Below are 12,992 nucleotides of genomic sequence, written 5' to 3'. Positions count from 1 at the left end.
CTAGCGATGTTTTAAAAATGAAGCATGTTTTGTATTTAAATATATAGTGGATGTAATTCTTATCGTCGTGTGTTTAGTTTTACAATTAACTCCAACAGGGGTGTAATTAAACAACTTAAAGGGCACTTAGGGAGAACAGAATAACATACGCTACACACTTGCTAGTTGCTCTTGCTACACAAGCACAATGGTGCATTCAGGGTGCTTTCACAACATCAAAAATTTCGCTTTTCTTCTATAATAACGTTTTAAGGGGAACATAATCGGCCATTTGGCCCAATTGGCCGATAGTTTTGGCCGATGTTTGAAGGGCAATAATCGGCCGATTATAATCAGAGGCCGATTAATCGGTCGGGCCCTACGTTGTACCATAATTTATTGCTTATAGTTAGATTGTTTGACGGTATCCGAGTCGTTTTCACAGTAGATTGTTGTAACATTTCTTGTCGTGGTTCCCCAGGTGTCCTCCGGGCCACATGATCCGTGTGAACGGCAGCAGGAAGTCGTGCGTGTACACGCTGTGCGCCACGCGTCCGTGCCACCGCGGCACCTGCGTGGCGCAGTCGCCGTCCAAGTTCACCTGCCATTGCCCCGACGGCCACCGGGGGCGCCTGTGCGAGACCGCGCTGGCCGTGTACAGCGACGACGTCGGCCTCAGCTTCAGCTCGCTCTTCGCCATCTGCATCTGCTTCATGGCCCTACTCGGTAAGGCGGCCATCTTACATCATATCGCTACACAGCTAGCTTAGGGTTAGCTATCTGTTTGTGTACAGAAACATTTGATTTGTTCATGTACACCCAACTAAAATAAATATCTAATTTGAGCGTGAAGAAGGTATGTTTTGAAAGAAATATTTGCCCCCAAAAAATTGCATTTAATGCATTTCTTTGCAAAAAAACAAATGGAAATTTATACCAAATGTAAAAAAAAAAATTAGTGAATTTTTATGTTATAGTTCTTAATTTATTTATGTATTTATTTATTTATTTTTAAGGATTCAGATCGCTTGACATCTCTCAGCTTTTATTAGGGACGTAACGATATCCAAAAATCACGACACGATAAATATCATGATATGAACCACACGGTACGATAATTATCACGATATTGTGGGGTGGTTGGCAATACAAAAAAAGCTCACCATAATGTGTAAAAAGTCACGATATTGTGTATGAATTAATTTAATTTATTGATTTTAACAAGAGCTCATACTGGGGGGAGGACAATATTGTGTTTATGTATATAATAACAGCAGTGATGAAGAAGTATTGGCTGGCCATGTCGTCATGTGCTCTGATTGGCGCGAAGCATCATGGTCTATGTTGTTTGGCTGAAGTGGGCCAAAAATGATGTTTTTGTTTTTTTTCAGCATTGTTGAAAAATATTTGCTGGTATTTATCCTGGTGTGATAAAGTGGCCTAAATATTCCTAATTAAAATTAAATGGCACTAATAAACTAACCACCAGAGGGTGCTAGAACTGCACAAGTGGAATATAACCTCACATTTTGCATGGATGTGCTGCTTTTAATATCGCAACATGCCGACGACGATATTGTGGCATTTTTAATATTGCGATATTACGATATTTCCACTATCATTACATCCCTCGTTTTATACACATTTGCTGAGAGAAATGTCTGATCTAATTATGTATGCAAATTGCATCAAAGACACATGTGAGCTCACGTGATGCAAATGACATACGTGACGTAGATGCTGCGGTTGAAATTGCGATCAGTGAGAGTGTTGAAAATATGTGAGATTATTAATATTTGTAGTCTCTCAGTCTGCCACCTGCTGCACATGCTGCTCATTTGCATAATGTCGTGTTATTTCAAAGCCGTGTCAGAGCCGAGTGGGAGGAGGGAGGGGGGTGGCGGGGTCCACTCCCCGTCACCACTAATCACGCTTGGGAGCGTCTGCAAATGACCTTCTTCATGCCAGAGGACATTTAAATATGCTCACCTTCATTATTAATTATTGTTTTATTGCATTTCTCCCTCTCTCGGGTCATAACATGTAACCTGACTCTTATTTTATTATTTTCTCATTTCCCGTCTGTCTTTTTTTTTTTTTTTTTTTTCTTGTTTGCTTCATTTTCTTTTGCGAGTTGGAAGACGTCCTTGAGAGCACTCCAATGGAATGATGCCAGTCCAGACACCTGTGCAATTTTCTCTCTCGGAACACAGACCTTGGGAAAAAAATTTAAATTACTTCCACTAGTAATACAAAAAAATATATATATATAAAAAAAAAAAATAATAATATATATATATATATATATATATATATATATATATATATATATATATATATATATATATATATATATATGTATTAGGGGTGTGAATTGCCTAGTACCTGACGATTCGATTCGTATCACGATTCACAGGTCACGATTCGATTCGATGCCGATTAATCCCGATACGAATTTATAAGTCGATTGTTGCGATTTTTTTTCATTCAAATTTAGAAAATACTAATCAGTAAGCTTGTAGAGTGTAAGATTTATATGAAAATGTATTATTTATTTATCTGAAATTTCAGTCTTATAGAGGTTGTAATTTGTTTCATGTTTGAACAGCATTGAAATAAAATATTAAGGCTTAATGTTCCGTTCATATAACATTCTTCCATGCTCAAGGTGTGAATCCTAACCCGAAGTCAGACGTTTTGTTGAATAACAATTCTGAGCTCTTTAAAAAAAAAAAAAAAAAAAAAAAAAAAAAAAAACGATTTTTTTTTTATTGAATCGATTCGAGAATCGCGCGATGTAGTATCGCGATATATCGCCGAATCGATTTTTTTAACACCCCTAATATGTATATATATGTATGTGTGTGTGTGTGTGTGTGTGTGTGTGTGTATGTGTATGTATAGTGGATGTTTATCACTTTTATTTCGAAAGAATTCTTTGGTTCAATTCTTTAACTTTTATTTGAATGCATTCCTGTGGGCATCAATTATACACGGACTTTCGCTATTCGCATAAACACTTTACAAGACTAATTAATCCACTTTGCTTGTTTGACTTGATTTGATAATTGCGCCATGATTCATAGTCGCTATTTGCGTGTCGTTCTCTCGCACGCTGTCGTTCGCCGAGGGAGGATGTGAAAGCCGAAAGCGTCGACGCACCATTTTCGACGTCTTGTTGTGCTGGTGTGCCGTGTCGAAATTGAGTGTGTTGAACAGCGGCCTCCTCCCCTCTCGTGTTCCGCAAGCTGCCGAGGATGACAACGACGTGCCGCAGGGTACGAGCTGTTGTCAGCGCCGCCACAATGTTCCCCTTGTTTAATTGAGGACAATGGCGCGCACGCACATCGGCGCGCGCGCGCGGCAGGCGGCGCGCTACGAGACGAGCAAGCAGATCACACGGCGACGTAAGCAGACACGACATCCGAAAAGAAGCGGAAGATGAAAAAGCAGAGGAATGCAGTTTCTCTGCCGCTTTCATCCGTGAATACAAAAAAAAACCTTCAACGTCTTCTTGGACTCACAAAGCAAAATGCTCAACTGACTTTTACAATCAAGGCCCGAATGACATGTCAAGAATCTCAAGAAAAAGCACGCGATTTGATAATGTCTCAGAAGTCTTCGGATCTCACAGGACTCGAGACCAGATGTGAGACTTCGGCAAATCTTGCATCGTTTAGCGTGAAATCATGTGAGACTTGCGCAACCGTCGCCGGATTTCTGCTGAACCGCCCGAATCTTCCAAAATCTTGCCTGCCTTCCAGTAAATCAGGAAAAGACTTCAAGTAAATCACCGAAAGGACTTTTGCCTGTTTGGTACCCACAATGCACCACGCCGCTACCCATAATGCACCTTGAATTCGAAATGCGCACTTCGCTTATTTTCAACTATTTCTAGTGTTGGGGGAAATTGGACTAATTTTTCACTTTTTTGGGGGGTCATTTCTTGACTTATTTTTTTAAAAACCAATTTGATGGCCATTTTCATTCCAATTTTTACCATTTCAAACCTTCTACTACAATTTTCAACTATTTCTATTTCTATTCATTTACTGTCCATTCCCGCCCAGTTGTAATCATTTTAATCTCATTACAATCATTTGTCGACTGTCTTTTTTTTTTGTGTGACTATTTTTAACATACATTTTGATTACATACTCATTTTTTATGAGCACAATTTCACTTCCCTTTTTATCATTCTTTTTCCGACAAATTTTTCCAGCAATGACTTGACCAAATGCGCGTTGATCCCATTCCCAAACGTGAGAATATTTCCTCTCTGAGAAACGCCAATTTGGATCAATTTTTTGAAGTCCACATTGACCCGACCATGAAGAACAGTTAAGCAATCAGAAAAGTTGAAGCGAGGAGAAAAAAAAAAGGAAGACGAGGAAGCGATGGGACCTTGGAGGCAGCGAAAACAAATAAACACATAATGTTTCACTCTCTCGCGCGCACGCGCGCACACACATTCGCACAGTGTCAGAAACACTGATCAGATCTTCCATATCTTTGTTTGCCCTCCAGAGAGGCCCTTTGAGGCCACAACATCCATCTTGTTCTTGGCCCTAACCTCTGCTTACGCACGCACCAGCACTGGGCCTGAAGGCTGCGTTGTTTTTTTTGTTTTTTTCACCTCGCGTCGGAAATCGATGCAAGCAAGAGCGTCTGTCTTGACAGCAGCTCATCTCAGATCTCTGTGTGCTCGTCTTGCTTTCACATTCCCACTGCTGGCTTTTTTTTTTTTTTTTTTTTTGATTATATTTTTTTTTCTGTTTACTATATTTGATCTGTTGGCTTGGCCAAACAACAACCAACTATCTTTTGAAACTCGTCTAAAAAAATTTTTTTTAATATATATATATATATATATATATATATTTATTTTATTTTTTTTTTGACAATTGTCTTTTTTTTTTTTTTCTTTTTTTTTAACACACATTTTGGATAATTTTACACTTTTTTTTTTCCTACATTTTCAAACATTCTCATTAAAAAAACATTTAAACAAGTTTTCTTCCTTTTGTTTAACAAGTTTACATTTTTATTTTTCCCCACTTTTTTTTTGTTCATGTTTCGTTCACAATTTTTTTTCCAGTTTTCCATTCTTTTCTTTTATTTTGACAAGTTCACTCCTTTTTTTTAAATTATAGTGTTTCCTCAATTTTCAAGCACAATTGGTCATATATATATATGTGTGTGTGTGTGTGTGTGTGTGTGTATTTTTATTTTTTATTTTTTTTAAGCTATTCCACCAAGTTTCGTCAGCCACACTTTTTGCTTACTATTTTCTCCTCTTCTTGATCTTCTTGGTGAAGTGTTTCTCTGTGTAAACACTTTGATGGAGCAAATCTGCCAGAGTGAAGTTACGCCGCAGCTGTAAATGACTATTGATTTTTTTTTTTTTCCCCTCTTCCCTTCTCGTCCGTCTTTCTTGAGGCCGAGTTGAGCGCGAGCGTATTTGATGGTCAGCTGACGGCGATTGGCGGTCGTCGGCGCGTGACGGATGCTCTTCTTCTTTCCTATTTGTGATGTTGACAAAAACGAGCGGCGGGCAAAGGCGGCTGTTTGATCGCACATCTCGTATTTGACGGGAATCGGAACAATCGGCCGTTTTGTGTGACTGCGGCGCATCACGACAGTAAAAAGATGGCCAGTTTGACACAAACATAATTGTGATTGATGCCAAGAATGTGTGTGTGTGACAGGGCGTCAAAAACGTAACTATTAAAGCCGCTTGATGAATTGCTGGAAAAGAAAAAACAATCAAGTTTTTGTCAGTTTGAAATTGAACACAATCATTCAGGAAATCATGACAATGTACAGTACAGTTTGCTAGCTTTTTTGCAATTTTTTTTTAAACATGTTGTAACAAATGTTTGTTTGTTTTTTTAAAAAAAATTCATTTTAACCATTTTTAGTCTATTAAACAAAAGCAATGTTATTATTTTTAATAAAACTGTTTTAACTGAATTTTTTTATTTTTTATTCTGTCAATTAAAGAGGAAATATTTTGCCAAAATTAGAGGAAAATAACCTTCCCAAATATAGTGTAAATTAAATAAATCCCCAAATAAGAAAATAAAAATGTGAACATTTCCACAAAAAAATGCACAATTAGTGAAAAATAAAATATATAAAAAATATGAGGAAAAATGAAAAGCTGTCTTCACATTGTAAATAAGTGTGCTGTAAATGTAAAAAAAGAAAAGAAATCTGTTGTCACGTCATAAAATACATTTTTAAGATTTTTTTTTTTCAATTCCACGATTTCAAAGCATTTTCAAAATTTTAAAGTTTGATGATGATGATGATGACGATGTTGATGGATGACGATGATGATGATGATGACGATGTTGTTGATGATGACGATGATGATGATGATGATGACGATGTTGATGTTGTTGTTGCATTCCAGTGCTGCTGCTGGGCATTTTCCTGTACACGCGCTGGAGGAGCTACAAGGGCCTGAAAGAGGGCGTGTACCACGTGTCGGCGCACCACGACGGCTGGGAGGACGTCCGAGAAAACGTCCTCAACTATGACGAGGAGGGCGGCGGCGAGGAGGACCAGGTAAGCGCGTCCCTGCCCCAACGTATTTGCGATACGTAACCATATCCAAACATCACGATATATTATCACGATATGAAGCTCAGCATACGAGAATTATCACAATATTGTGGGGAGGTTGGCAAAAAAAAAGAGCTCATACTAATAAAAAAAGAAAAAAAAAGCACAATATTGTGCCTTTGTACATAACAGAAATGCATATAAACCACCTCCAATCACAAGCATGTTACGTTTTCCCCTTCATCTGACAATTAGCATGGATTTTAAACAGAGGAGGGCCAAAACATCCCTTATGAAAATTAAACTGCACGAAAAAAAAACAAAAAAAACTAGCCAGTTCTAGAGGGTTGTAGAACTGCACAAATAGAAATCAACCTGACCTTTTTTAAAATTTTTATTTTATTTTTTATTTTTTATTTTTTAACAGATGTGTTGCTTTTAACAATGTAGCACGACGACGATATATTGTGGTATTTTTTTATTTTTTGCTTTTTGGTTTGTTTATTTTTTTGGGGTCTCAGTGTGGCCCTATCTCTCGAAGCCTACATCCGACCGGGGACACACGGACGTCCGTGCATTCGTCTGGACGAGACCTTTCCAACCATGTCTATCCCGTTGCTGCATTGCATGCTGGAGATAGAAAATATATACTGTGCTGTATACGGAAATTAAAAACACATACTTGAATGAAAAAATTTAATGAAAAAAATGACTATAAATAAAAAAAAAAAAACATAAATGATGAATGAAAAAACATTCATAATAAAGTAAAAAAACATACCAAAATAAAATGCCATATAGTGAAAAAAAATATATATTTACCAGAATTTTTTTTTTTTTGTAATTAATGCAGGGTTCCATTATTGCGGGTAGATTGTGGAACGTATAACCTGCGATAAACAAGGGAACACTGTATATACATATTATTATTTTTTTTAACCAAAAAATATCTTGTAAAAAAAAAAAATTGAAAAATTGAATTTGCATTTGCTTTGGGAAATGAGGGAAAAAATATCCCCCAAAAGCATTTTTGCAAACCTATTTTGGGAAATTGTTTTAAAATGTATCCAATGCTGGCGATTTTGGCCGACGAGCGCATGCGTTGTTGTTGTCGTTTGTGCAGAACGCGTACGACATGGCAGAACTCCAGAAGTCCCTGCAGCCCAGCCCGGCCCAGTCGGTGCAGTACTGTCGCTCCCGAGCGCTGCACCACCACCCGCCGCCGCCACCGCCGCACCACCACCTCCTCCACCACCACCAGGCCTCGTCCGGCCAGCCGCCGGCGGACGCCCTCAGCTCGGGCACGCCGCCCCCGTCGGCGTCCTCGTCGGCCTCGGGGACCACCTGCGGGCCTCGGCGGGACGTGCCGCCCGCCCGTGCGCCGGCCCAGGGGCAGCCCCCCCGGCTGGGCCGCCGTTCGCTCTCCTTCTCCAGCCAGGACCTGGCCCGCTACCTGTGCGAGATCATCCGCGACGCCGACCAGCACCCGGACACGGGGCCCTTTGACTCCCTGCAGGTGTTCTCCACCGAGGGCGGGGGCTCGCCGGCGGGCTCGCTCAGCTCCTTCAGCTCGGCCGGCTTGGACGCCGGCGACGGGCGCCAGGAGACGCTGGGCGAGTGGGGGCCGCGCTTCGACAAGCTGAGGGCGCTGTACGAACGGGCCGAGGCCAGTGACCTCTGAACTGCGCGGGAGGACTCTTGATGTTATTTGCTGTCAATCAATCCGCCGGAGATGGAACTTCAGGGGCGGGCCGGCGGACCCCCGCCCCGCCCCGCCCCGCCCGCCGAGGACGCGACCGAGGGCCCTTCAATGTGAAAACAACTTTTTATATACGCAGGCACAGCAAGAGACACCTACAAATGTATTTTTTGCCTCTTTGCCAGATTCTTGTTGTGTAAATAATCACCAAACGGCCACTTTATTAGGCACACGGCAAGCCATCACAAAAACGATCAATTTTACAGAAAATGTTGTGTGGCCTTTCTCGCGGTTCAAATAAAACATAACTACGCATCCCTTTATTTCAAAGTTAGGGAAATAAATGATGACTTCTTTTTTTATATTCCAAAAAGCTGAATATTAACAAAAGTAAAAAAAAAAAATTAAAAAAAAAAAAGTGACAAATTTAACTTGAAACATGAAAAGAAAAGTGAAAAATTAAACAAAAAAATGTAATGTCATGTAATTGTTCGTTTGGAAATATTAATTTAAAAAAAGAGGACTGGAAATGTGTTCAAAAATTAGAAGAAAGTGCTAAATCATGCAAAAAAAAAAGACAAATTGTAAAAAAGAAAAAGATTAAAAAGTTTGCAAAACTAAAAAGTGGACAAATGAAATGTGTGAAAATGATTTTTAAAAGGATATAATACTGAATTTTGTGAAAAAAGGTGAAAAACTTGAAAATGATGTAAAACAAGTGAAAATTGACAAATATATTGAACTATTATTATTATTATTTTAAAGTGACTAATTGTCTCCAAAAATGGTGGGGAAAAAAACTGTTGAAAACGACATCACGATTGATAATTTCTCGTGTTTGTTGTTGTTCACACTTCTCACGCTCACTTCATCATCATTACCAGGTTGTCTGATCTTGCTCGGTGGCACAGTTGCTAAAGCGCATTGTCCAATAACCAGGAGGTTATAATTTCATAATTTATCTCTCAATTGACTTCATAAGCATTCCACATGCATTCAAATCTTAGCATTCAGCATTCCCACGCAATTTCTCCAGAAATTGCACTTAGTCTAGTTGTTGTTGTTGTTGAGGTCACAGTTTCACCCAGGAACAAACTAATTCAATTTACGTTATTCCTTCTGTGGGAAAATGTTTCTGGTTGGCCCCAAATGTGCCTAATAAAGTGGCCCAAGATGGCGTCAGGGGCCACGTGATGGCGTGTTGATGAGGAATTTCTGGCGCAACGTGTTGTAAGGCTCTGAGCTACTTGATACGACGCCCTCGTCCTTGTCTTGGTTTGCCGTCCCCCCAGGGCGGACGGGAACGAGCGTTCCGACAGCCTGGAAACAAAGCGGCGCTCGCAGACGCACCGGAGGAAGCGGCGCCGAATACAAACGCGACCCGGCGAGGAATCAAGGTCGCGCGCGAGAAGCACGTCCGCGTTCTCGTTTTTGCTGCTACCAACAAAAAAAGGTGGTCGTGATTGTGGTGATGAAAATGACCATCGTCACAAAAGCGTTAACGAGTGCAGACGTTTTCCCTGCTCGCTTCTCCCGTTCAAATTTGTTGGCAATTTGCGTCATTTTCTTTGACCGGTCACTTGTTTAGAAAAGAAAAGAAAATGTTCTTTGCAATCAGATTTTCCACTCGTTGGCATTAGCATAAGAATGAAGAATGATGAATGGCGGCCATTTTGTCCTCTCCCAGCTGTTGACAACTTGAAGTCAACGTGGCCCTCGGGCTCGCGTTGCCAACGTCACCACTCGCCTGTTTTCTGGTTCGGTCATGTTTGGAAATGAGAATTTGCTTGCAAACATTTTTACCTGGTTAAATCAAGTTTAAGTAAAAAATAAAATAAATGAATAATTTTCTGGGTGTGGTCACGTGATGTCCGCAATGCGAGCCCGAAGGCGCGTCGGTTTCAGTCGACAGCGGGACAAAATGGCCGCCCCACCCCGCTTGTCCAAGATAGATAGATGGAAATCAAATCGGCTACTTTTGCGGGCACGTAAAATTATTGCAAAGAACATTTTTATCTGTAATTTCTCCCTCATTTTGAACTATCATTTTTTTTTATTTAAAAAAAAATGTGAAAACATTCACAAATGTAATTTAAATTATAACATAACAAATTTGTTTCAAATTATAACTTTTGTTAATTTTGACTTTTTTTTTTTTTTTTAAATTTACAATTATTGTATTACTCTTTTCAGTTGTATTTTTCAACTTACATTCATTTTTCATCAACAATGAATGCAAATATACAATCATAATTTCTTGCTATTTAATTTTTGATACTCTTCAATTTTTTTTAATTAATTAAATAGCAAGAAATTATGATTGTATATTTGCATTCATTGTTGATGAAACAAGGAATGTAAGTTGAAAAATACAACTGAAAAGGGTAATGTAAGTATTTGTAAATTTAAAAAAAAGAAGTCAAAATTGATTAAAGTTATAATTTGAAATAAGTTTGATAATTCTTCAATATTTTTTTTTATTTTATATATATATATTTTTTTTTTTGGGGGGGGGGGGGGGGTAATTTTCTTTCTTTTTTCCCCTTTATTAAATAATTTGATAAATTTTTTGGTGATGGTCCATTTCCCAGTCAAGCCTTTCTGTCGTCATTGTAGTGGCGCACATTTTCCAAATTGTCGAGCTTGGTAATGGAAAGTGCTGCAGGCAGTTAATAAGTGCAGCCGTTTCATCTCCAATCAATGCGAGCAAAAAACACTAACGGGCTCGCAAAAATTGAGGAGCAGCGAGACGAGCGCACACTCGGAACCGCTCCGCGTCGCAACCGGATTGCGGGGCAGCAAAAATGAGTGATGATGTCATCAAGTGCCTGATTCGCTGAGCCACCGTGAGGAAAGCGGCGGGGAGGGGCTTGGTCACATGCAAATTCCATGTCGAAAAGGTGTCAAGTTGCTAATGCTGATAGCAGCGGTTGTTTACGTTTACGATGTCACGCATGGGAGGACGAAGTCGTCAAAAGAAGCGCTGCAGCTTTAAAGGGGGGAAAAAATAATTAAAAAATATTTTTATTTATATGGTTTTTCAATGGCAAAAGTCTAAAAAAATAAAAATAAAAAATATCTTGATGTTTATGGAAATTGTGTGGACAAAAGTATTGAGACGCTTCATGGAAGTTGTGAAAAAAAGGTGTCACAAATTTACACCTAATTGCAATATTTGTTGTCAATTTTCACTTGTTCTTTAACTTAAAAGAAAATTCTCACAATTGTTACATTCAATATTTTTGTCAACTTGACATTTTCACCTATAGTTTGACAATTTTCACTTTTTATGCTATTTTTTTTATTCAGCATTTTTATTATTTTTGACGTTTGCTCTTTTTTTGCACTTTTAGTATTTTGGGCATTTTTCACCCATATTTTAACAAAAACCACACATTTTAAAAAATCATTTTTACTCTTTACTCTATTTTCACGGTTTCTATTTATTTATTTTTTTTTGAATAATTTTCACTTGATAATTTTCACTCGTTTTTTAACCACTTATTTTAAAACAATTTTCTCTCATTTTTTTAATAACTTTCAATATTTTTGTTAACTTCCACTTCTATTTTAACAAATTTCATTCAATTTTGAAAATAATTTTCACTTTACCAATTTTTGCCACTTTTATTAACTTTATTTATTTATTTATTTTTTTTTTGACGTTTGTCACTCATACTTTGACCATTTTCACTTTTTTTTAACCATTTCTAATATAATTTTCACTTTTTTTTATATACCAATATCAATATTTTTTTTTGTCAACGTTAACATTGATTGACATTTTTCACCCTGTTTTCACAATGTTCCCATGAAAGGTGTTTGATGGTCTTGTTCAGCATAGTTCAACATAAAGTTATGTTTATGTGCACACAGATTATGACAATACGTTGATAGTCTTATTTGGCATTCCAATGTCTGCCAAAAAAAAAAAAAAAAAACTATGGTAACTTCACATAGACCGGTGCGCCATGTTGAATCAAACGTGTCCCAAATGTGTTTCGATCTGGTTCAGCAAAATCATACAACTTTTATGGTCCCAAAAGTGGCCAACGTTGGCATTCAGCAACAACACAGTATGTGTATTTGCAGAGCGATCTACGATGCAATGTTGGACAAACTCAAATTGACTATTGACCAATTGATTGATGAAGAGGCGTGTCCCAAGACTTTTGTCCATTCGGTTTGTTGGCGAGGAAAGTTTCTGCTTTTGTGTTTTTGTGCTTGATTTGATTTCGTTGGGTGTGGTCGTCACGTCGCTCGTGTACATAAAGAGAGAAATTGATTATTTTTACGCTGGCTGTTTGCTGCCTGCCACAAACGAGAGACTAACACACAACCAAGTGGGGGAAAAAAATCATTAAAAAAAAAAAAAATCATCTGTGATGATGAGCTTTGAAGAGTTTTGTGCTTTGTATTTGCTCTCATTTTGTTTTCCTCAATAAAGTCCATTTCTTTGCACCAAAACGTGTTTTGTTTTGAAGCGTATTACTCAAGTGTGATGTCATCAACATGGCTGCTTGCTTTTTAGCATAGATTTTTTATTTTTTATGATTAAATAGAAGTTGAGTATGTTTAACTGCATTTTTTTTCTTTCTTTGACTAAAATTTGTTTCTGCAATGTTTCCATCATTTTTCTTTTTCGCATCCTTACTCAATTTGAACCCTCCTGTTATATTGCGGGTCAAAATGACCCACATTTTAAGTTAAAGAACAAATGTTAGCCTTTTTCGCTTAAAGGACT

The 12,992-nt window shown here is 38.3% G+C and overlaps 1 protein-coding gene across 4 annotated transcripts in view; it reads left to right on the top strand.

Annotated features, from left to right (window-relative positions):
* Window positions 1–10,401, top strand: part of LOC144018125 (neural-cadherin) — a 235,909-nt gene extending 225,508 nt beyond the window's left edge. For all 4 annotated transcript variants that reach the window (XM_077520292.1, XM_077520290.1, XM_077520293.1 and 1 more), the window contains exons 36-38: window positions 461–705; window positions 6,398–6,552; window positions 7,673–10,401. In XM_077520292.1, the coding sequence (XP_077376418.1) occupies window positions 461–705; window positions 6,398–6,552; window positions 7,673–8,230 (958 nt within the window). In that variant the 3' untranslated portion in view covers window positions 8,231–10,401. The remainder of the gene's footprint in view (window positions 1–460; window positions 706–6,397; window positions 6,553–7,672) is intronic.
* Window positions 10,402–12,992: the final 2,591 nt, after the last annotated feature.

The sequence above is a fragment of the Festucalex cinctus genome, chromosome 4 (assembly GCF_051991245.1).
Source record: "Festucalex cinctus isolate MCC-2025b chromosome 4, RoL_Fcin_1.0, whole genome shotgun sequence".
Classification (NCBI taxonomy): domain Eukaryota; kingdom Metazoa; phylum Chordata; class Actinopteri; order Syngnathiformes; family Syngnathidae; genus Festucalex; species Festucalex cinctus.
The sequence above is the reverse complement of the archived record's forward strand: the minus strand, read 5'-3'. Positions and strand labels throughout refer to the sequence as shown.